Raw genomic sequence first — 22,663 nt, 5'->3', positions numbered from 1 at the left:
GTACTAGCCAGAAATGATGCACCAATAATATGTTTGTGTCTGTGTGTAACAGAGACAAGATACATACTGTAGATGTTTGGGATGCATCTCACTTCCACAAACCCTTCTGAGGTGTACTTGGAAGTCTTGCAAGCAGATGCCCTTTCTAAAGTCTCCTCAAGCCAGTGTTTCATTTAAAGTATATTTTGGGGGCTTTTTATGTTTTTGATGAGACAGGACAGTAGAGAATGGCAGGAAACGAGTGAAAGAGAGAGCCGGGGTGGGATCCGGAAAGGACCACAGGGTAAGAATCGAACCCGGGTAACTGGCGTACAGTACAGGTCAATTAGATGCCCTTTTTAAAGTCCCTTAAAGCCAGTGTTACGTTTTAAAACCCAACCAGGTAAAAGGCATCTGTATCTCTCTGTGTTGCTCTCACCCTCGTGTAGAGCCCGGCGAGCGAGAGCCTCAAACTCGGCAAAGTTGTGGACGAGGTAGCAGTGCTGGTCTTTGGGGTAGGAGGCCATGTCATGAAGCTCTCGGATGTTGCCCTGCCAGATGCCGAGGGTGAAGATCTCCACGCCACCCGACCGAAGAGCAGCTGCCACAGGCCTTGGGTCCCCGCCGTTGGAGTATCCATCCGTGATGAGGAAGATGACCTTGGTTGCATTCCGTCTCGAGTTTTGCAAGATTTGCTGTAATGGAAGCGAAAACAACAAAAGACCATTCATCACAAGAAATTGAACGACCATAATTATATACGATCTACACAGAAAACAATTGTTATGTCCATCAGAATGAGTCTCTCAGATGTCAAAAGTCTGGTCAGACACCAATTAATAGGATCTGATCGTTTGGTTTGCATTACATGCCTTGAAAAGCTTAGTGCCAATTTCTAATGTCTCTGTAGAGTATCCGATGACGGACAGCTAAGCTTGAAATGAAACAAGGAAGAAAATGCCACTAGAAGCACGGATGTGCTTCTGCTGCCAGAGCGAAGAGGAAAAAAACACTGGGAACAGCTGAACATAACCCTCTCAAACGCAGACAAGACTGTGCTTCAGAAAACAAGCTTCCCATCCCAAACCAGCATTTAGCTGAAGTTTACGATTCATCACATGTAATTACAGCTGGAGCCGCTAAAAACGGGAAGACGAAATGTCTTTATTTTAAACATGCTCCTTTTACATCCGTTTATGTCAGCTCTTGGCTTCGTCAGGTGTTTATCATTAAACCAGATGATGATTGACAGGCGAGGGAGTGAGATGGTGGGAAAGAAAGAAAGAGAAGCGAGAACATTGGAGGGAAATTGACTCAGCTGTAGAACGAGACAAGAGTTGAGTTATGAGAAGAGGATGGTGATACAAAGCATGTTATAAGAAGGGTGGGAGCCTCTATGAAGATACATAGGGCGTGAAAGTCAGCGTTTCAGAGAGAGATGGATGAGCTGGAGACAGAGGAAAAGAGAACAAGTTCACTTCTTTATTGCCTAATTGGCTGCTCCTCAAGGCTTTTTTATCTCCTTTCTTTCTTTCTTTCTTTCCTCCTTTTCTTTCTTTCTTTCTCTCGTTCTCTCCCGCACCCTCATGGCGAGGCGTAATTACAGGGCCCTGGACCCGGAGGAGAGAGCGCCAGGCAGGCCTCTCTGATCTAGAGGAGCGAGAGGCACCACAGCTCCCCGGCCTTGCTGCACCCAATCCCAGCTGTCACCCACTCCATTCCACCTCCATTCCACCCCTCCTGCCTTGCTACACCCCCCCCCCCCCTGCCCCCCTTATCCCTCTCCACGTCCCCAGAGGCTGCTGTCACCGCAGTGATGTCATTGCGGCCCCGCACCCTCCTGCCAGAGCAGGGCCCCAGGGAGTCGCGGGGGAGGGTGTGATTTTCGGGGGTTTTCGTGGGATGATTCCCCAGACACCATAAGTGCGCTGGAGGAGTCTTGTGTGTGATTGCATGAACGCGGGCCAGCGGTTCGGCAACTGAACACGCCAGTGTGGGGAGACCACAACCATGAGACATCAGGGGGGGTCCATGGAAATGTTAGTCATGAGCATGTGCGCAAATATGCATAGGAATGGCCATCATGCCTCCTGTGAGAATAATACAGAACTGCTGTAGGCACATTACGAAAAGGAGGAGTTTAGTTGGGATTGGACATCTGTCAAAAAAAAGAGAGAAACGATACAATTACAGTTACGTGGTCCACTCCACACTCTTCTTCTCAGATGCACATTTTCAACTGTGTCCCTCTAAACTAAAGGGCTACATTTTCTAAGGTTTGCTGCACTCAAATGCCAGCTGGCATAATGTGTAGCTGTCAACTTGATGAAGGTATGTATACACTTTGAAGGGTATAAATATAGTTTTTAATGGAAACCTCCTCTCTTACTCCCTCTCATTCTTGCACACAAGCTCACATGAACTTACACAAGTTTTTCTTCTGTTATTGAAATACTGAAGACAGAGAATCTTACTTTTGGAGAGGTGCCTTGTTCTGCCAGTGCTGCATGCACCTTACTGTAGCACATCAAAGAAAGATACCAGCTGATGTGAGAGAGAGAGAGAGAGTGTGTGTGTGTGTGTGTGTGTGTACATGTGATGGAGTACCAAGGAGAATTACAGAGAGTGGGTGTTTACTGTAAGCAGAGCTAACTTTGATGGCTTTTGATTACGCTATCTTTTTCAGAGAGAGATCCCTGACCTTCCCTCTAAATTAATGATATGTCATCTGGATTTCCTCTGCAGCAGTGTTGTACTTTACATCGTTGGCACAGCTCCAGTTTAGGTTGCGAGTTGGGGGGCGCTAAAAGCCAACAGCAATAGATCTGTCTGAAGCGTGACTGATCCTGAAGCTCGGATCCCTGCCAGGAGGTTGATGATAAGAAAAGGATAACAAGCTCGTAGAAAGCCTCGGACAGCTTCCTCAAAAGACCCTCGCAGCTTGGCAGCCGTGTGAAAATCTCTGTGTGCACAAAATCTGATTAACTGTTTACCCCTGCCCCTTTCTAACAGGGCAGCTTGTGAGGTTGAAGTCCTGTGAGGGCACCTTCTTTATCTCCCCCGTACACTGTATAAAAGAGCACATTCCTGTGTTTGAGTCTGAGTGATCTCTACAATACACTTACGGATACTGTCTTATCCTCATGCTTCATTTCCCCACATAACTCCAGCGTAAGAGTGGGATGGGTTTGGGGACGTTGGCCTGGTAGGTGAACTCCTGAACTGTGAGGAATTTCACTGCACTCCAGTAGCCCATAAGGGTCAAGCCACCCAGTGAGGCCTATGTAACGGTCAGTGTAAGAACATCCCCTCCTCCAGCTGGCTGACCCTCTGAATCTTTGGGCAGTGTCTCATCACACCTGGCCACCCAGAGCTGATCTTTTCCCATCCTTTGTTGCAGCCGACAACTGCATGCTGGGAATTTTCTCTTAACACACCTGCAGAATTTACAGCGTGCTGTAAAGTTAAAGACAACAGAGAGAAAGGGAGAGAGAGAGAGAGAGAGAGAGAGAGAAAGGGAGGGATGGAGGAAATCTGCCCATCTTTCCATTCATGGGGCTTTGCCTTCCATTCCGTGTGGATATCTCATTCTGAGACATTCCAGGGAATCCGAAAGAAGTCTGAGGCGAATGCATCCGCTCGGCAAACGCTCCCCCGTCGGAAGTCGAAACGCTTGTTTTGACAGGGTATCAGTTCTTGGCTCTGGTGGCCAGAATAACAACAACAAGAGGAACCCACAGGACAAAAACAAAACCCGCATTGGGCTTGACTGTTTCTGATCGCTTCCAAGGATGCATTCCTGGGTGATGTTTATGATCATGTTCCTTTCAATAGGATCATTCTCTTTATTCAAGCATTTTCCACTTGGTTTCAGTTATATAAAAACATCTAGACTGGAAGCAGTCCCTCCCTGGTTCATATTGGTGAAGCACCTTGTGGAACATCTGTTGGCAGTTAAAAAGGCTTTCATCTTTCAAGATGTTTTTTCCGGTCACTTTCCCTAGAACTTAAGAACCTTCATGTTCAGATGAAACAGTGAAGTTAACTGGGAAATACAAAGTTCTTACATTTTCAAACTTATCACTAATGGTGAAAACGCTGCAAAATGTCTTTCTATGATTTATGCATTTTCTTTCCGTATTTGCCAGTATGTTGTAATAACTGTTCATTAAAATATAGAACATGCTGTGTGGACCTCACATGGGATAATGTATAGGGGTAAGTGCCTTTGGCGAGTCTATTACATTGACTGTCTGTCAAACTTTCTTCAGGGGGCGCAGATTCGTATTAGCGCCGCTGGTAACGGATGAATCTAAGTGATTGCCTGGAGAGAGTATCCATTCTAGTAATTGCCAAGGACATTCGAGAGTCTGGGCTGTAGCGTATAGTTTGCTGGCTCCTGTCAAAACACCATTAATCAAACCAAGGACTGTGACGAGAGAGAGAGAGGCCGAACGAAAGGCCGAGTTGATAATTAGGTCTCATATTCTCTACATATCACGGTAGTCTGGCATAGCGGGGATTCTTTAAATTATGCAATGCTGAGAACCAGTCGTGAAAGTGTTGGTCTAATTTCCACGTCTGCCTCGCACATTTGGTGTTTTATTGTAGGAAACATTGGGGGGCTAATGTCAGATTGGAAAATGGCTGTCGCTGACTGGAAAGCAGCACGATTGGAGCAAGATGGGGGCATGGAAACATGCGAGCCTGTCATGACCATGTCAGATGACTGAGGCACGGAGACCTCTTCAGGGACGAGGCGTGGGGAACAAAAGAATGTGAAGAGGAGGACAGTGAGAGCAAATCTGCAGATGGTAGTTAAGAGTCAGGATTTTTTATTTTTCACTCGTGCAAGGAGGACACTGCACCTGCACCAAAAAGCCAGACAGCAATCTATCATTTCATGTGAGTATGAAGTTATTATGGCTGAAGATCAATATTCAAACAGACATGCACCCAAACACACACGTTTCATTTGCCAAAACAGGGACTATGTCTGGACAAGTTGTGCGCAGCCAATATAGAGTTTCCACTGAAGTCATATGCGCTGGGATTAGCTCCTTGTAGTGCCCCAATCCAGGCTATAAATTCTCCCGAGTGGCCCTCATCCCCTTCACCCTCACTTGGGCCTGACTCCCAAGCCCTGGCAGGACAGGACTGAGGCAGGGGCGCACACAGACACACGCACATACTCACACACACTCACTCCCCCACACACACACACCAGAGGCAGCCGACTCCACCAGCGCTGAGAGGATCCCAGAGACAGCTTAGCCCTGATCCACCCCCCCCCCCCCCCTCTCTCTCTCTCTCTCTATTGCAGAGATGCTATCAGTGCCCAGGGCTGCAGGGCTCTGTTTGCTTTGGGAAGCAGGTCCTGCCGGGGAGGGCCAGCGAGCATTGACAGGACCACAGAGGGGTCAGACAGAGACCACCTGCAAGGCCGCCACTCAAACTCCCCCACTGGCTCTGCAGGTAGACATGAAATTATACTGACTGTAGAAGGAAATCTTTTTTCCCCTGCTTGTTGTTTTTGAAAGTTATGACAGTGAGATTTCCTGATTAGGACTTTCACACCAGAGATTTACGACGAAACAAAACCATTGCTGAGACAAGTTGCAGCGGTTTGAATTAAATGTTGCACGTCGTTGCCAGCTGTTGCAAGCGATTGCGAAACATTCATCATTGCAAGGTTTTAGAACACTTTTACTTCAAATTGTTTATGACATGTTGTCATTCAATTAGTTCAGCCAAATATCCTTAATTACTAAACCCTCTGGTTCAGCTGAGGCATCAGGTCAGAGTTTTTGCCAAAGGAGAGGAAGATAAATGCTTATACTAAGTAAACTAACTAAATACTAACTCAGTTTTGAGTTTGATCTGGGTGTCTGAAGGTACAAAAACAAACACACTTTTCCTGGCTAACTAGCCAGCCAGCTAGTTCATATCTGGCTACGAATGGCGTAACAAAGGGATTGTTAGGGAAACGTTGGTGCTGTTGTGAGTTGTTGCAGCAGTGTGTTAGACTGTTAGTGCAGTATTTTAGAATGGGTGTTGCAGGAAGTTGCTGGTTTATAGAATGTTGCAGCTTGTCTCGTTGTGATTCTTTGGTGTAAATTTAGTATTACTTCAAACATTTTCAGCATAAAACTTTAGAGCAATGTGTGTAGTCCAATTACGTCTGAAATACACGTCTCTAATACATCTGAAAACACTTACTGTATCTGCATATTCAAAGATAGCTCATGTAGTCTTTTGTCATCGTGTGTGTTAGCCAGTTTCATTTGCTGAACGATAAATGAAACAAGGGCCGTATAAAGAATATGAGCGGTTTCCTGGTAACAGCTGTTCTGGTATGTTTTTTTCTGTGTTGTGCAACACAGATGATTGCAATAAGGACAGTTGTTTTCCTTTGTGTCAAAGTGTTGTTCAACTATGATCAGTGTCACATCTCTCGGGATGTCTCGTCGGCCAAAACGTTCACATTCAGACGTTGCTCCGTTTGACTTTCCAGTGCTTCTCCCTTTTTTCCACCCCTTGAATGTGGACATTGCCTGGACAATGCACACTGAGGCTGAAGTCAAAACAGCAGAACTAATGGGTTGACTGAGTGAGGCCCTGTACAGGAAAGGAAAGGAAAGCTAACCTCAGGAGTAATAACAACAAAAGAATGGAAAGTCATTCTGAAAAATAATAGTGATTCTGAATGGAGACAGGAGTGCATGGAATATGCATTGTATTTATGAAAGTGGAGACACTGACCGGCAATAAATTCAAGGGTGAAGTCTGGGGGATCCAAAATGCCCTTGAAAGCAATAATGTATTACACTGCAATGTCATGCTCGCAAAGCCGGTTTAAATCAAGAGCTATTAACTAGACAGCAAGGGTAAACACATATCATTTGCCCTGTTATTTTCACATTGTCTCTTCAATCTTTGTATTTTGGGTCAAACCTCACTGGCTGACTGTTCTCGTGAGGTTGGGGAATTCTAAACAGTCTGCAGCTACTGTTGCAAGCAGGATGGAACACCCGGAGCAGCTCGCTCGGAGAGAGCAGACGTTCCGTATCCAGTCGGCTGCTATGCACACGTACGTACCGCAGCATCGGTGATAAACTGTGCAGGACTGCTGACAGTCGGTGCTCCGCTTCAGTCAGCGCCTTCAGCCGCCTGTCCGGCCTGCCACTGAGCATGTCGGAGCAATCTCCCGCTTATCTGTCAACCCCCCCCCCCCACAACCACTACTACTACCACCACCATCTCTCCGCCTCACTGCCCGAGGGACTTTCTCTGGGGTGGTGGGTGGTTTGGGAGGGAGGGGGGAGGACGAGAGCATCAGTGGGTTGCTGACACAAATTGGGTGTCTGAACTTTAGAAGACGGGTGGGTGTAGCTCGCTGCCGCGATGAGAAAGTATTTTAAGTGGCATTGCTTGGCCTCAGTGGGGAGCGGTGGAGAAGCTGGCTCCCATAAAAGATATTTTATGCCACTCGTGTTACAGACTCCCTACTCCCTCCCCACCTTTTCCACACGGGACGAGCTCAGGGGTGAGATCAAGAGCAGTCTCTTTAACAGCTTTCCCTGCTGTCATATAAAAAGGGCGAGAATGAGAGAGGAGAACAATATGTGTCCTTCCATCCAAAGAGCACTTGAAGAAAAAAAAGACACGCAACACTCAAATCTGAAATTACAGCATGAGCGTGTATATGTAATTGTCTGGAGCTTTCGGGCTTGGCTGAGCTTTGCCTTTCGTTTCATTGGGTTTGAAGGGGTGAGATTGCTTTCCATTTTCATATTCTGAGCTCATTTTAAACTGGTCTTTTTGGAGGAGAGACAAAAAAAAAAAAAACATACAGTATGTGTGTTCTAAATTGCACGGTACAAATTAAATTGGCCCCTGAACAAACCCCTCAAAACTCAGTTTGGAAAAGTCGCTGGTCGGGTACAAAATGATTCCCCAGACACGGAATGAAGAGTTGGTACTTCACGTCTAGTCACTAGGAAAAAAGAGTCAGGTGCTGTGCCTTTGAAAGAGCCATATTCGAGGTGTCAGCACAATTATGGCCCATGTTAGACCTAACGTAATTGCTTATAGGACTACATACCCACATACACACACACATACAGTATATATCACTGATATACTCATACCACTCTATAAACCTGACACACCCTTGTAAACACCTGCTAAATGCAATAGAACTGTGGCAGCTAGCTGTGCAGTTTGGTTGGTCATCCATCTGTGAGTGTGGTTCGGAAGGGTGTGGGATGTAAACACAGACTCTGTGTGCTTTTCCATATCCAGCACACGCAGACACAACTGTTTCCATCCAGACACACACACACTCTCTCTCTCTCACACACAGAGACAGACACACACACAGAGACAGACACACACAGAGAGACACACACACACACACATCAGTGTAGAGCCCAACAGACGTACTGTAAATATATACTGTATGTGGACAAATATACGTCAACTTCACACACACCCCGACACCCAGACACCTACACCCCATACACACACACATGTGTATAAACAATGTACTCAACACAAACACACCTACACTAACATAGGGCCTACTGTATGTCTGCATATGTATATAAACACATCAACGGTGTATACAAACCAGCTCAAACAAATATACAAAATATACACTCAGGAGTAAGCATTCGCAAGTTCACACAAAACACACCTCACCACAAGGAAGACAGGCAATCTCACTGAAATGGTAAAGTCAATGGAGCCGCAAACGGACGAGTGGATCCTATATAGCATCTGACAGCCGCAGTATATTCTATAGTACACGAATTGAGCTACCCATCACAGAGGCTCGCGTAATTGGACCATCAGGATTCAACTGTGAGCTTCATCCTTGGCCTGATGAAACCGCTCCATGCGTAACAAATCACTACTGTCACTGTACGCCCCGGCTACCGGTGCCTCCGAGGACAGCTCCAAAACAGCCGTCACCGAACAGAGACCACGTCCGCGTCCAGAGAAACGTCAACACCAAATCACTCCCCTCAGCCCCGCAGCCCCTCGCACTGTACAGCGCCATCAGCCGAGACAGCAGCAGCAGCACAGTTAGCACAGCGCAAGTCGGCATATTGTTATGCGGTGGTCCCCAGAGGAGTAGTTACAAGGCCTGGAAGGGAGAGGGGGTTTTTCCGAACTCCTATGGCTCCAACCAAAGCAGCGCTCTCTCCAATTACAGCTAATTGCAGTGCCGAAAGTTCTTGTCATACTGAGTTTTCCATCAAACGGCTCACTGGGGACTTGGGAGATTGAAGCCTGAGATTATTGTAATCGTGCTGAAAATTGTGGTGTGATATATAAGGAGTCATATTGGTTTCGTCTTTGGGCCCGAAACAGGTGTGTGCACATTGCAAAGAGTGTGAGTTGATGTGCTGACTCTGATAGAATGTGAATTTGTATCCGTTTGAGAAGGAATGCGACCAACAGGCATTGACGGAATTAAGAACACAAGTTCAGATGAGGACTTGAGTAGATTTAAGCCAGGTCTGTTCTCATGCCTCTGGGTCTGGCATTGTTCCTATAGAACCAAACTGCTGTACCCATAATTTTGTTGCCTGCTCTTCCAAACTCACCTTGGCGACTGCGAGCCATCTGTTGGTTTAAATGAATAGTCTCATCAGCAGACTTATGCTAGTCACAAGGAGCTTGCGCTGTTACACTTGCCAGAATAGCAGATACAACGTGGAACTAAAAACAAAAGGGTGTTCATCTGATCCTCATAAGAGAGAATGTGTTCAGATTCAATAAGGATATTCCACTGGCATACTGATGAGAGGCCTCTTCTCTTTCATGGTGTTCTGTGAACTTAGCTGACCCAGCAGCAGGGTCATTCCAGAGAGTCTCTCTCGGGCTGGAGGAGACGGACGGCCCCGAGCCACAACGACCACATCACACGCTGACAAACGCTCTCCAGATGAGCGCTGCGTTGCCCGCACTCCATCACCTGTCAATCCCCTTATCTCAACATCACTGCATTTCTCTCTCTCTCTCTCTCCCTGCCCCTCTCTCTCTCTTTCTTTTAATGTCTTTATTTCTCTCTCTCTCTTTCTCCCAACCTTTGATCCCTGTTTTTTCGTACCTTTTCTCAGAAAGCTCATCTTTCTTTTACTGACAGCTACTAGGAATGGGGGGGGGGGGGTGGATGTGGTGAGGGAGGAATGATAGAGAGAGGTCATGAAAGAATGACCAATTGCCAGGAGAGGTGAAGCATATGTCTGCCTCATGATTCCTGCAAAATGAGGATAAATGAATCAGACTTCTTTTGGAGTCTTGTTTTTATCAGATGGGCAAATGGGTGGAATTTCAAACACACTTGAGTGCTGGCTGTCACTCGGGTAGTAAGACCAAAAAGAGAGAGAGGGGGGGGAAGAGAGAGAGAAAGATGGTTTAGGCGGCGAAACAGAAGCCCTGTTGTGTCTATCATGTCCATCAAAATGTCAGCGCCCCGACAACATTACTGCAACCCCCTAAGGGTCTGCTGAGAGGCCTGCATGGGCCAAACAAGAGGCCCATTCAGAGAGAGACACGCTTGGACATCAAGGACACGAGTCAACACAAATACTTCAACACACCACATATCAGTACACAACATAGTTGAATACAGGAAAGGCTTGGATCAACTCTTTAATTACGTTCCTCTTTGTTGCTGCTGTTTGCCACAAGTCACCCAATTTGGTACAATAATAACTAATATAGTTACTATCAAAGCACTTGTTTGGGCCTATGCAAACTCAGAGAGTAGGTATTTGCTATTTCGCAATTCATTTTCTGTCAATAAATCCTCAGTATTTGTTGTATGTTGCCTCAATGGATGAGGGCCTGCTGGAAGTCATCAAAAGCAACACACGATCTATGGGGGCTGGCTATCTCAGATGCATAGTCAAAGCCATGGAAGCCCCTTGTAAAGAGGTTTGTAGACCTCTTATCTCTGCCTGTGCAGTCCTATCTGTGTGTTACAGGCAAATCTCTGGGCATTCCTGGGGGCCTTATCAGGACCCGAGGGAAACAGGCTGTCTCCTGTATTGATCTCCCTCATCAATCCGTATTAGAAACACAAATACATGAGGGGGACCCGGAGAGAGGAAATGCCAAGATTTCACCGTGGAAACAGAATCCCCCTTTATCACCAGCTGCTCCCTGAGGGGGGACAGACCAAAGGGATGCCATCCGCTTTCCGTCGTGTTCTCTGTCCCATTCACTCCATCTCTCTCTTACCCTATCTCTTTTTCTCTCTCTCTCTCTCTCTCTCTCTCTCTCTCTCTCTCCCTGAGGGGGAACATACCAAAGAGATGCCATCCACTTTCCATCGTGTTCTCGGTCATGTTCACTCCATCTCTCATTCACCCCCATTTCTCTCTCTCTCTCTCTCTGAGAGGCAGTGATATGGTCAGTGAAAAGAATAGATAGATAGGGCTTGTTTCAACAACGTGTGAAACTACTGTATGTCCTTTCAATAATTCCACTACAGACATCACAGTCTCGATAGACCACTTATAATTCATAACACTACGCATCTTTGTTTGTACATTTAGGTATTCTCTGCCTAGTGTCTACTGTGACAGCATTATGTTTGTATGGTTAAAGGCATGTGCAGGAAGAGTACACTTGTAATACAGACTCATTTCCCATTCCACATTGGCTTTGTTCAACAGCCATGGCCCGAAAAGATCCCTGTCTGTGATTAATGTTGTAACTAGTCCAGAACTTTGCTCTCAACACCTGAGTTCTGCTGACTGTCATCCCTGTTCCACTCCTCACCTCTTCAGTGACAGAGCCAAGATGTCTTCTCAGTAGTGTATTAAGGTTTGTGTGTGTGTGTTTGAGCATCAGTATGTATGTGTGTGTGTGAGTGTGTGTGTGTGTGTGTGTGTGTGTGTGTACTAGCATGCCAGGATGTCTGTTTTTACGTGTGTGCATGTGCATATTTTTAGGTATGTGTGTCACTTCTGACCATAACACCATTCATCATAGTGTTGTAATTGCCTCTCTGAATGTCAGTTCTGTTCCAATTTGGATTTGCGCAATACAGAGAGCAAGCAAACACAAAGAGAGAGGGGTTCAATGAAGGAGACTACAGAAATATTGTCGCTCGTAATCTGTACAGGTTCGATGACAGCCACCCGCCTTCTGGAGGCTGGTTCATAGACCCTACAGGGGTCAATGCCATTTAGGGGCCTGGTTTGGAATTTGAGTCGGGGGGGGGGGGTGGGAGAGAGAGGGGATCACGTTGAGAAAGACGGAAGACTCTTACGCAACGATTACGCTACCTCAATCCCCTCATGTACAATAAGGAGTCCACACGTTCACCCATTCTGCTCTACCGTTTGAGGGAAAGCAGCTGCTTCTTGGGGAACGGTGTGTTTTAAAGCGGTTATGAGCACGTATGGAAAAACTGCATGTCCCATTGCACGGGCGTGTGTGCGTGTGAGTTTGTGCATGTGGTCTCCTGGCTCTGAGAGAGATTAAGTGGGTGAGGGGGACGCATACCAGATAACCAGGCCATCCCTCTTACTTACAAAAATACAGACAGCCTTTTGGAAAATGGTTTCCAATCTATTTTCCTCCAAAAAAGGACCACAATGCTAATTTGTCCGTTCATTCGTTCGCCAAGGCCCTCCAAGAGCGGCCTAAACAAGGTAAAACAACCAGCTTTGGCCTGAGGCGCTATATCTTAAACATCCACAAGTTTTGAATGAATAAAAGAGGCTAATGGCATACATTCAAAGCCAGATTTGATGGAAAAAAAGGGGGATACAATCGCTAACAATCCCCACGGGGCTGAGTTGGCTCAGGTCTGGAGAGGGGGGAAGGAGGTGGACCCTGGCAAACCATAGCAACCTCCGAGAGAAGAAAGACAAATCCTCTGGATGAGGAGTAGGAGCTGAAAGAAAGGCAAGTAGGGACTCTGAGAGATTAGAAAAAGCAACAAGGAGAACATAGAGAGAGAGAGAGAAGGGTTGGAGGAAGGGCTTCATCGTTGTGCTCTCAGAGAGAAACACACGGCACCAAGGAAAAAACATCGGTGTCTGGAAGAATTATTATTCATTATTTGTTTAGTTTGTTATTGTTTCTCTTATGGTTTTTGTTGTTTGTACAAGTCGTAGCAAATTATTAACCGTGTTAATTAAATGAAATTTACATTCTGGGAAGTGTCCTTTCAGGACAGAAGTGCCTTCCCTAAGCATGAGCAGTGGATGAGAGCAAAGTCACATGGATTTGAAAGCCCAAGCATACTTGTCCCCTACTGCAAGCTGATCGTATTACCAGAAGAAATGTTTTCATCAAAGCAAACCGCAAGTGAAATAAAAGAAACAATAGACTTTGGCAGCCCTAAAGACCTCCCGTATGTCAAATAGACCATGGAATGTAAACCTGTGCCTGAAGTTAGTTAGCGTGACCCCACGGCTCGGGAGAACATGCGAGGCGCAGCGAACGCAGGAATCCCGACACCTTGGAATGGAACCCTGGACGGAATGAAACCGAGATGGAAAAATCCTCCGCTTCCCCTGACCAATGATTCAGATGTTCTGCTCCCTCCTTCCCTGCCCTCCTTTTCTCTCCCTCTCTCCCCTTCATCAAGCTTCACTTTCTCTCTCTCTCTCTCTCTCTTTCTCTTTCTCTGGCTCTCTCTCTGTCTCTCCATCCCAGGTCTTTACCGGCACCTCCACAGCACCACGCCCTCTCGTCGTCCCTCGGGGCTGGCCCCCGTTGGTCACGCTCGGGCCGGGGAGGAGAGCCCCGCATCCGGCCGCCAGCTCTGCTCCGCCGCTACAGACTACACACACGGCTGGCCAGTAATGGCTTCCAGATTTCAGCAGCACGTACGAGGGCGAGATGGGCTGAGGTGAAGTCAACAATTCCAAGAATTTCAGCAACTTTATCGTGACGATTATAGTGAATAACTAGGGAGACGTGAATGATCAGGTTGAATAGTGCTAGAGGTAGTGATCCAATTAAAGTAGACTACCTTAACAAGCACCTTAAATGGAAAAGTTTATATCTGAAGGTAGGTTACAATAGCTTAATAAAATACTGATGTTTGCTCGAGATCAAAACCTCTGTCTTAGTAACTAGAGCGCTACATTTACTTTGCTTTTTAAGGGCTTTTCCCACTGCGACCTCTTGAATAACTCTTGGCTCTGGTCCCCCCCTCACACTTTCCCATGCTGATGTGAGAAACCGTCCCATCTGGGACACACACTGTACAAGTGGGCTGACAAAACCAACCGCAGGAGCGGACAGTCGGCGAATCAAACAGAGAGCCCGTTTACCCCTCACATCTTGTTTCAGTCAGAGCAGGTTAGGCACATTGTGCTCTGGCTGCAAGAGCCGAAAACATCAGGGGGAGATTTGTGTCTGGATAGCAGCTATCTTATGGGAGCACTTCCTCCTAGTGAGCTCAACAATGCAGAATGCTTATGAGAAATGACTGGGTCTTTGAAAGAAAAAAAAGAGATTGATTCGCTATCCCAAATGTCATCGATAACGTAAGAGCGAAACTCAAAGATAAGAGATTGGCCCTTTGGGGACGGCTTTTTTCAAGTCACAGAGTGCGCCATTGAAACTGCACACCAGTGAATGCGAAGTCATGGAAAACGGAGGTTTAAAACAGGTCAAATATTCCCTCCAGCCATGGATGACTACAACTCCAGACCGCGGCAGCCTGCTGTGCTGTGGAGTGTGTGTGCGGACTGGGGAGGGGAGAGTGTGTGTAGGTATGAGTTTGGACAAGGCTGCTAGTCCAGAACGTTCCTCCTCCTCCACCCTGCACAGGAGCCCTGTGATGGGATCTGAAAGGCTAACATTGCTGCTGCTGCTGCTGCTGTTGTTGCTGCACGGAGGCACTTCCTCTGGGATCACACAGGGCACGTCAATGATCCACCACCACCACCACCACAAACACAACAGCTGAGGCTAAACTTGACTGATGGAGACCAACATATGGCTATCCAAGGGTTTTGTTTGTTTTTGTGTATGCATCTTTTGTGTGTGTGCGTGTGTGTGTGTGTGTGTGTGTGTGTGTGTTTATTTCCACAACAACGACATCGTAAACCTTTCTTTAACCCTAAAAAATCTGCCGACTATGGCAGCAACCAGCACCAGTCTGCACACACTCTGCTCTGGGCTGTTCTTTCCCATCAGCTCCCCCCTTGTCGTTTGATAAATGGAACGACCTGCTGTGTTATCGTCTCCGATTATACCCTCTGCTCCAGCCTTGAAAAATGATGATCAACAGTCTGAGATTTGCTGATGGAATCAGTACTTTAGTTGCTAAACTGTTATCCTCAGTGAGAGAGTGGGATCATAAACAGACGAAATAATGGAATACACAGATAAACTATGAACTCATTCCACTTTACAGCTGTCTCGGGCCGTGCCTAGCAGTTAGAGGTTACCGGGAAAACAGAGCATTTAAACAGAGGTATTTAAGACTCACATAAAGGGTTATTTTGGGAGAGACGAGCAAAATGAGTTTTGTGTCACTTTTGAGTAACTTAAAAGATAAAAAAGATTGAGGACCACGTTATCACGTATTGCTCTCTTACATAGACAGACATGATACATACATACATCACGCAAACATATACACTCCGTTATACAACCCTCCATCACTGCCGCTTTTCATCTACAGTGCAGACACGCACATATTCACGCAAAAACACACCCACTGAAATGATCACTCATTCAGCACAACCACACACATGCCACACACGCACAGACATAAACAAACTCGCACCGACAATTTTCGCAGCTTATCCTCACACACAGACACACATACACACATGCATACAACCTCACACCGACAATTCATGCAGCACATCTTCTCTCACACACACACACACACACACGCAAATGGGATCACCACACAAACCACTTCGTCTCTGTCTTACCGCGGCTCTCTGGAAGGCGCCCTTGGTGTAGGTTCCCCCTCCGCGGTAGGTGATGGCGGGGATCTCCTGGTTGAAGAGCGAGCACTTGTGCTGGTGGGCGCGCGGCGCCGAGATGTGGTCCACGCGCGTCACCACGTGGCTCTTGGACGAGAAGGTGACCAGGGCCACGCGCGTGTCCTCGGGCGCCACCGGGAAGTCGGCGAGCAGCTTGCGCACGAAGCGCAGCTCGCTGCGGAAGTTGGAGGCGCCCACGCTCGACGACTCGTCCACGAGGAAGACCAGGTCCATGCGGGCGCCGCTGCGCTCGCGCAACTCCCGGACGCTCCGCTTGAACGTCTGGCCCAGGCGCTCCACCTTGGACTCGGCGCTCTCCGACAGGTTGTGCCGCCCGCTGCCGCCGCCGGACCCCAGGGAGACCGTCTGGGGGCGGACAAGACCGGCCGGCTTCTGCTGTTGCTGCTTCTGTGATGTTGTTGTTGAAGATGATGATGAGGATGATGATGACCAGCCGACTGACCGGTGAGCCAGGGAGAGACAGAGTAACACAGAGCTGCACCACCACAGCCAGGATCCTCGTGCAACAGCCATATTGTCCAAAAAGAGAGAAGCACGTCAGGGAAGTCACCTCAGAGTGACCACAGTCACTGAAGGAGGAGAGTCTGTATGATCCAATCCAGTGATCCAAGCGCAGTATTCAGTCTCCTATTTAGACTCTAAATAGTCTGTCTCCCTCTGTCCGTCTCTCTCTTGTGAGTTCTTGTGAGTTGCCCTCTATATCCTCAGCCTCCCTTTGGTCTTTGCCTGCTTGCCTGTCTCTGGATGTAAAGTCCAAGCTGTCTTGCGCCTTCAAAGAATCTCAATCTCTGTGTGTCTTTTTTTGGTCTCTGTCAGAATGATCCAGTCCAGTGGTCCAAGCACAATCCTCTTCTGTCTTCCTCTGTCTCCTTAGACTCCCTTTGTGCGTGTGTGTATGTGTGGCTTGTCTTCCTCTGTCCCCTGTGTCTCTGTGGTTTTGAGTGTTTGATTGGCAGAGGTGTGTGTGTGTGTGTGTGGCGCTCCTGAGTGGCTCTCAGAGCTCAGCCCCGGGGCTGCTGCCGTAAGTCTCCTCCATCTCAGCCAGACGACAGGCTCCGTTTTCCCCTCTCTTCCAAAATCATTTAGAGAATAAGAAAGAAAAAAAAACACACACACACGCATGCACTACACTGACGGAAGGCAAAAAAAGTTCTGAGAAGCACTGTCAGTGTGTGTATGAGAGAGAGAGTGAGTGAGTGAGTGTGTGTGTGTTTATACGTGTCTGTCTGTGAATATGTGTGAGAGTATGTGTGTTGAGTGGGAAAGAGAGAGAGAGTGAAAAGGAGAAGTGCAAGGAGAGAGGGAGAGAGAAAAAGAATGGCAGCACCAGCAGCAGCAGCAAAAGAAGAAAAAAGGGGGCAGTCACTGATTTTTCCTCCTCTTCTTTTTCCTCCTCTTCTTGCGAGAGCGCCTTTCTACGTTCCTCTTCTCCACGTTTTCTCCTTTCTTCCCCTCCCCTCTCTCTCTCTCTCTCTGTCTGTCTGTCTCTCTCTCTCTCTCTCTCTCTCTCAAGCTCTGGTGCTCAGACTTGAGTGGGATTCTGTGTCACTGGAGCGCTTTCGCCTCTCCTGTCAGGCTGTCAACATTCCCAAAGAAAACATCAGCACGGGGCGCTCTGATGAAGTCCATATGTCTGGCACTGACCACCTCTCACCCTCCCACCACACCAGAGCAGCAGATACTAGAAGAGGCATCATAATTAGAAACACTGAGGGTGTGTGTGTGTGTGTTCTCTCTCTCTCTCTCTCTCTCTCTCTCTCTCTCTGTGTGTGTGTGTGTGTGTGTGTGTGTGTGTTGGGGGGGATCAGGATGGACGAATGGAGGGAGAGAAAGAGGGAGGAGTGTGAAAAAGAGACAAAGCGAGGGAAAGACGAAGGGGGGAAAGGTTGCGAGGGACACTGAGATATGTGTGTGAGGAGTGAGTGAAGGACAGACAGAGGGAGTGGAAGGAGGAGAGGATAAATTATTTGGGAAATAAAAGCTGCATGACATGGGAGCGACAATGCGAGTTTTGTTTTGTAAGATCAGCATTTTTTTCCCCCTCTTCTCTTTGTAACTTCCTGTGCACTCTCTCTCTCTCTCTTTCTTCTGTTCTCTGTCCTCCCCCTTCTCTCTCTTGGAGTGTTGTGAAAGGAGGAAATCTGCAGGGAAATCTAAACCCAGACATGTGCTGCGATTATGTGCGTGTGTTGATTTTATCTGTTACCAAAGCAATGAATCCCTGCACCAAACAGCACAGACAGAGAGAGAAGGGAAAAGAGAAGAGAAGGGGGAGGACAGAGAACAGAAGAAAGAGAGAGAGAGAGAAGTTTAAATCAGAAGATCTGAACCAATGCAAGAGGAACTGAAACCATCGGAGGGAATAGAGCCATTAGACTTCACTTGAGCAGAGTGACATCTAAATGACCGAGAGACTTCCACCAGCGAGGCTTCTGCCTTAAGCTGCTGACATTTGCCTCGTGCAGCACGAGCGGAGGGAATGTTTAGTGCCTCACGCAAATCAGATCAGCCCTGACGATGAGAATGCCGGAAAGTTCTGGGGGCTTGAAATGTAGGGAAAAGGAGACAGTGTGTGGGAGATGAGCCTGACCGTGGAGGGAGGGAGCAAAGGGGGGAGATTTGGGGGTAACAGCTGGGACTTCCTGCTCTTAAGACAGGACCCCCCCCCCCCCCCCCACCACTCCCCTCCAGGCCTCTTGGTGGCCTCCAGGGTATCTGAGAGCATGTGTGTGTGTGTGTGCGTGCATTTGGGGGTGGGGGGTGCAAGATAGGAGGGGGAGAGGGGGGAGAGGAGCTGCTGGAAGTCTCATCTGATCCCGAAAAGACATATTTACAGAGCGACGGGTGCCGTGAATCAAAGATTATGAGACAGCAAGACCAATACACACACACACACACACACACACACACACACACACACACACACACACACACACACACACACACACACACACACACACACAGAACATAGACACCTGGTTGTGTTACAGATTTTAAATGCAGAGTGGTTCACTCCAACCTAAACAAGAAAAACTCTGTCTCAGTGGCTATGAACTTGTCAGCAGCTGCAGAGATGCAAGGTCTTGTGACTAATTTATGAATTATGAACATTGGCATCCTACTGAGCAGCAACAACTGGTTTGTTTGTACTTCGGCTTTATGACACAGACATAACACATAACACACACACACACACACACACACACACACACACAAAACCAAACAAACTCTATCATTCAGGAGAAGTTTCTGAAATTCTACAAAGCACGCCGAAATGTTCATATTTTTCTGCATCCAATGCACTATTTGCATAGCTGTTCTTGATATACACAACACAACCTGCTATAAAATAATATTATGTCAGCATAGCAGCACAACTGTTCAACTACAATAATCGTAAAATGGCAGTAAGGATCACAGCAAAAGTTTTATGGTGGCTTCTTTCTCAGTTATAACTTTACAGCACATGTAAAAGGACAGTGCCCGGGATTAAAGGGCACATTAAACCTGAGGAAAAAGACTGTGAAGGCTGCGTAAAGAAACTCAGGAACCTAATGTTTGTTGGAACTCATACCTTTCCTTCACTTCTTCAGATTCTCTTGCCCGATGTGATTTTTTCACATCTTACAAACCACCATATTAGACACATTCCTATCCTTTCGTGGCTGTAACAGTCCGTCATGCCAGACACGAGGACTGATTCTTGTTCATTTGATGAACTAATGAATATTTTACCATATGGCTGAGGTTCATTGCAGTCATCTGTCATGATTCCTTGGCAGTGCTGTGCTGCCCTCTGTTGGTCAGGTTTGATTAGTACAATTTCACCTCATGTGTTGTCATTGAAATGTTAGTAGACTGCTTTTTTTCCTGTCCTTTTTTGCATGGCTAAAACATAACCACATAAGAAGATTTTCTAAAAGCTTTAAATGCTTAATTGGTTCACCCACATGTTGAGCACACCGGAGCTGATGAGCTTGTTTGTCATGCGTTGGTGTAAGTTGTCCCTGCTTACACGTGTGCAGCACCAGTAGTGTGGATTCACCACTCCCTGGGTGCCTCTCAACATGCCTCCTCTATCCTCGATCCTCGAGGGGCGTTCCCACTGATCTATAACTAAAACTGGATAGACTATCCCATTGTTTCCCCCCCCCCCCATCATTCTTTATGTAGATCAGTGAGGATCGAGGCCCGAGGAGCGAGGGAGGACATATAAAAGCCCAAATGAGATGTTTCTTGGTGTTTTGGGCCCCCAACGTTGTCTTCAAGGCAGCGCTGCCTGGAAGGTGCTAGGGTTAGGCATGGGTTAACGTTAGGGTTAAGGTTAGGATAAGGCTTTGGATTAGGTGCCTTGAAGTCGACGGTGACAGCGCTGCCTGGAAGACGGTGTTGGGGGCCCAAAACACCATCGAGCAGTAGAGAACTAGCCTTTGTAAAACCATACAAGCCCGTTAGCCTAGCAGATCCGCCTTGAAATAATGCGATTGACGCTCGTATCTGAACTTCCTGTTTTACGATTTTTAGGGATGTAACCAGCAGTGAAATAAAACTTTAATAGGTGTATTAAACTCTTACGGAATCATTTCAGAAGTGTGTTTAAAAACACATCTTTCTTGTAAACCAGAATCTTTCTTGTAAAGGTTTTATTTGTTTACTCAATTCCAAAGAAAATACACGTTCATATCTAGGCTACTTAACCCTGTTGATATCAGCACAGCCTTTGATTGGTGGTTGGCTGGTGTTGAATGCATGCAGTTGACAGGACTCTGGGTTTTTGGTGATTCAGAAGTGAGTGTTAGTGGGATCCTTTCCAGATTGACCTGCAGAGCAAATTTTTGCAGATTGACTTGCTTTCACTAAAAAACATTTGTTCCGTCTTGTTCATAAAATGAAGGCCTTGTTTGGCACATTAGGAACATTACCGTAATTTCCTGACTATTAGCCGCAGCTCATACATTGATTTTGCAAAATTTCTTCAGCTATGAGGTTAATACAGGGGAGTATTTAATATGGTGTTAATATGGTTTTGTTTCTTTTAACCTGCATAAAACACTGTCCTGCGGCTTATACACAATGCGGCTTATATGCGGGAAATTACAGTATGTCTCCACAATTCCAGCACAGAAACACTGTAGATGTTATTGCTAGTCTTAAAGACAGAGCATTGACATTTAAGTCCATGCCCCACACCCTGCTTATGACATAAGAGATGCACTGATGATGGAATATAAGTAGTTTGCATAGACTGTATACATATTATGTTGGTATGGTGTTACAACATTAGATGTCCCATCAAACATTACAGTAATGGGAACATTAACAGATCCTAAATGCATGCAATGTGCTGGTGGCTAGTAACATAACAACTTATGGGGGGACATTTTGAGCTTCGTTGTAAATTGGGGTGGGGGGGCATGTCCCCCTATAGCCCTGAAATACAATAACGGTGATTTGGCTTGTAAAGAATGACATATGCATTCAACTTATTGTTTTGCCGATCAATAAATAGGTCTGATAGTATCCTAAATAGCCATAATAGTATTTTTACTAATTTACGCACAGAACCAATGGCTACGCCGAGGCACATGATTGTGATTGGATCAAAGGTTTTTGTTGATTTGGAAACGGGCATCAGTGAGATCCTTTCCGTACTGACCTGCAGAGCATTCAAATTCAATATTCGTCTCACCAAGTTCATCCAGGCTATCCCTGCTGAAAAAAAAACAGCCTGACCAGCTAAAGGTGGTTTGCTGGCTGACCAGCTTGTTAACCAGGGCCGGGTTTCCCAAAATTGTTAAGAAGCTCTTAAGTGCTAAGAACTTCTTAGGAGCGTTGTAAGAATGTTCTAAGAACGCTCCTAAGAAGTTCTTAGGACTTAAGAGCTTCTTAACGATTTTGGGAAACCCGGCCCAGCTTATTTGACCACCCTATGATGGTTAACCAGCAAGACCAGTAAAACTCTCGTGAAAACACACCTTCAGGTGGTTTACCCAGCTTATGATGGTAATTCAGCTGGTTTTGATTGTCGTACCACCTCAAGCTGGTCATTTTAGTTGGTGTGGCTGATCTACATTGCTGGTTTTCACTGGCCACGCCAGTTTATGTTGGTCATTCTAGAAAACCAGCTTGACCATCTTTGTCAAGCTTGACAGGCTGGTCACCAGCATGACCATCTTAAACCAGCTGTATTCCAAACGGCAGGCTGGTCACACCAGCACAACCAGCTTCCTCAGATGGTCACGCCAGCATGTCTAGCTGGTGGCCTAACCAACTACACCAGCAAAGGCCAGCAATAGCTGGAAGAAAACCAGCAAAGACCAGCTAAAACCAACTAAAACCTCGTGTTTTTTTCAGCAGGGTGGGCAGGCTACAGAAAAGTACGTAAATAACCAGAGGCGGACATCCCGGGTTCAGAAAGTAAAAGTAATGCCAAGTATTTGATCCAACCATTTTGGAAACCAGCTCTGATTAGCTTCCAGATAGATCAGATAATTAACGATATCACCTGTGTTAAGTGCACAGGTAGGAAGAATAATTATGTGGCAGGACTTATACTCTTTGGAACCCTTTGTAAGTATATCTGCCCTCTAGATGGAGACACACCTCACATGTGGAACACAATACCTACTGGAAAGTCTGACTAACCAAACAGTTTCCCCCTCAGTCTGTGTATGGAT

The 22,663-nt window shown here is 46.6% G+C and overlaps 1 protein-coding gene across 3 annotated transcripts in view; it reads right to left on the bottom strand.

Annotated features, from left to right (window-relative positions):
• Positions 1 to 17,271, bottom strand: part of svep1 (sushi, von Willebrand factor type A, EGF and pentraxin domain containing 1) — an 87,316-nt gene extending 70,045 nt beyond the window's left edge. For 2 of the 3 annotated variants that reach the window (XM_062517209.1, XM_062517210.1), the window contains exons 1-2: positions 15,912 to 17,271; positions 419 to 674 (exon numbers count right to left, since the gene is read on the bottom strand). In XM_062517209.1, coding sequence (XP_062373193.1) covers positions 419 to 674; positions 15,912 to 16,499 — 844 coding nt within the window. In that variant the 5' untranslated portion in view covers positions 16,500 to 17,271. The remainder of the gene's footprint in view (positions 1 to 418; positions 675 to 15,911) is intronic. The other variant, XM_062517208.1, reaches the window with a different exon arrangement.
• Positions 17,272 to 22,663: the final 5,392 nt, after the last annotated feature.

Source organism: Sardina pilchardus, chromosome 16 (genome assembly GCF_963854185.1).
Source record: "Sardina pilchardus chromosome 16, fSarPil1.1, whole genome shotgun sequence".
Lineage (NCBI taxonomy): Eukaryota > Metazoa > Chordata > Actinopteri > Clupeiformes > Clupeidae > Sardina > Sardina pilchardus.
This window is presented reverse-complemented; position numbering and strand designations above follow the sequence as displayed.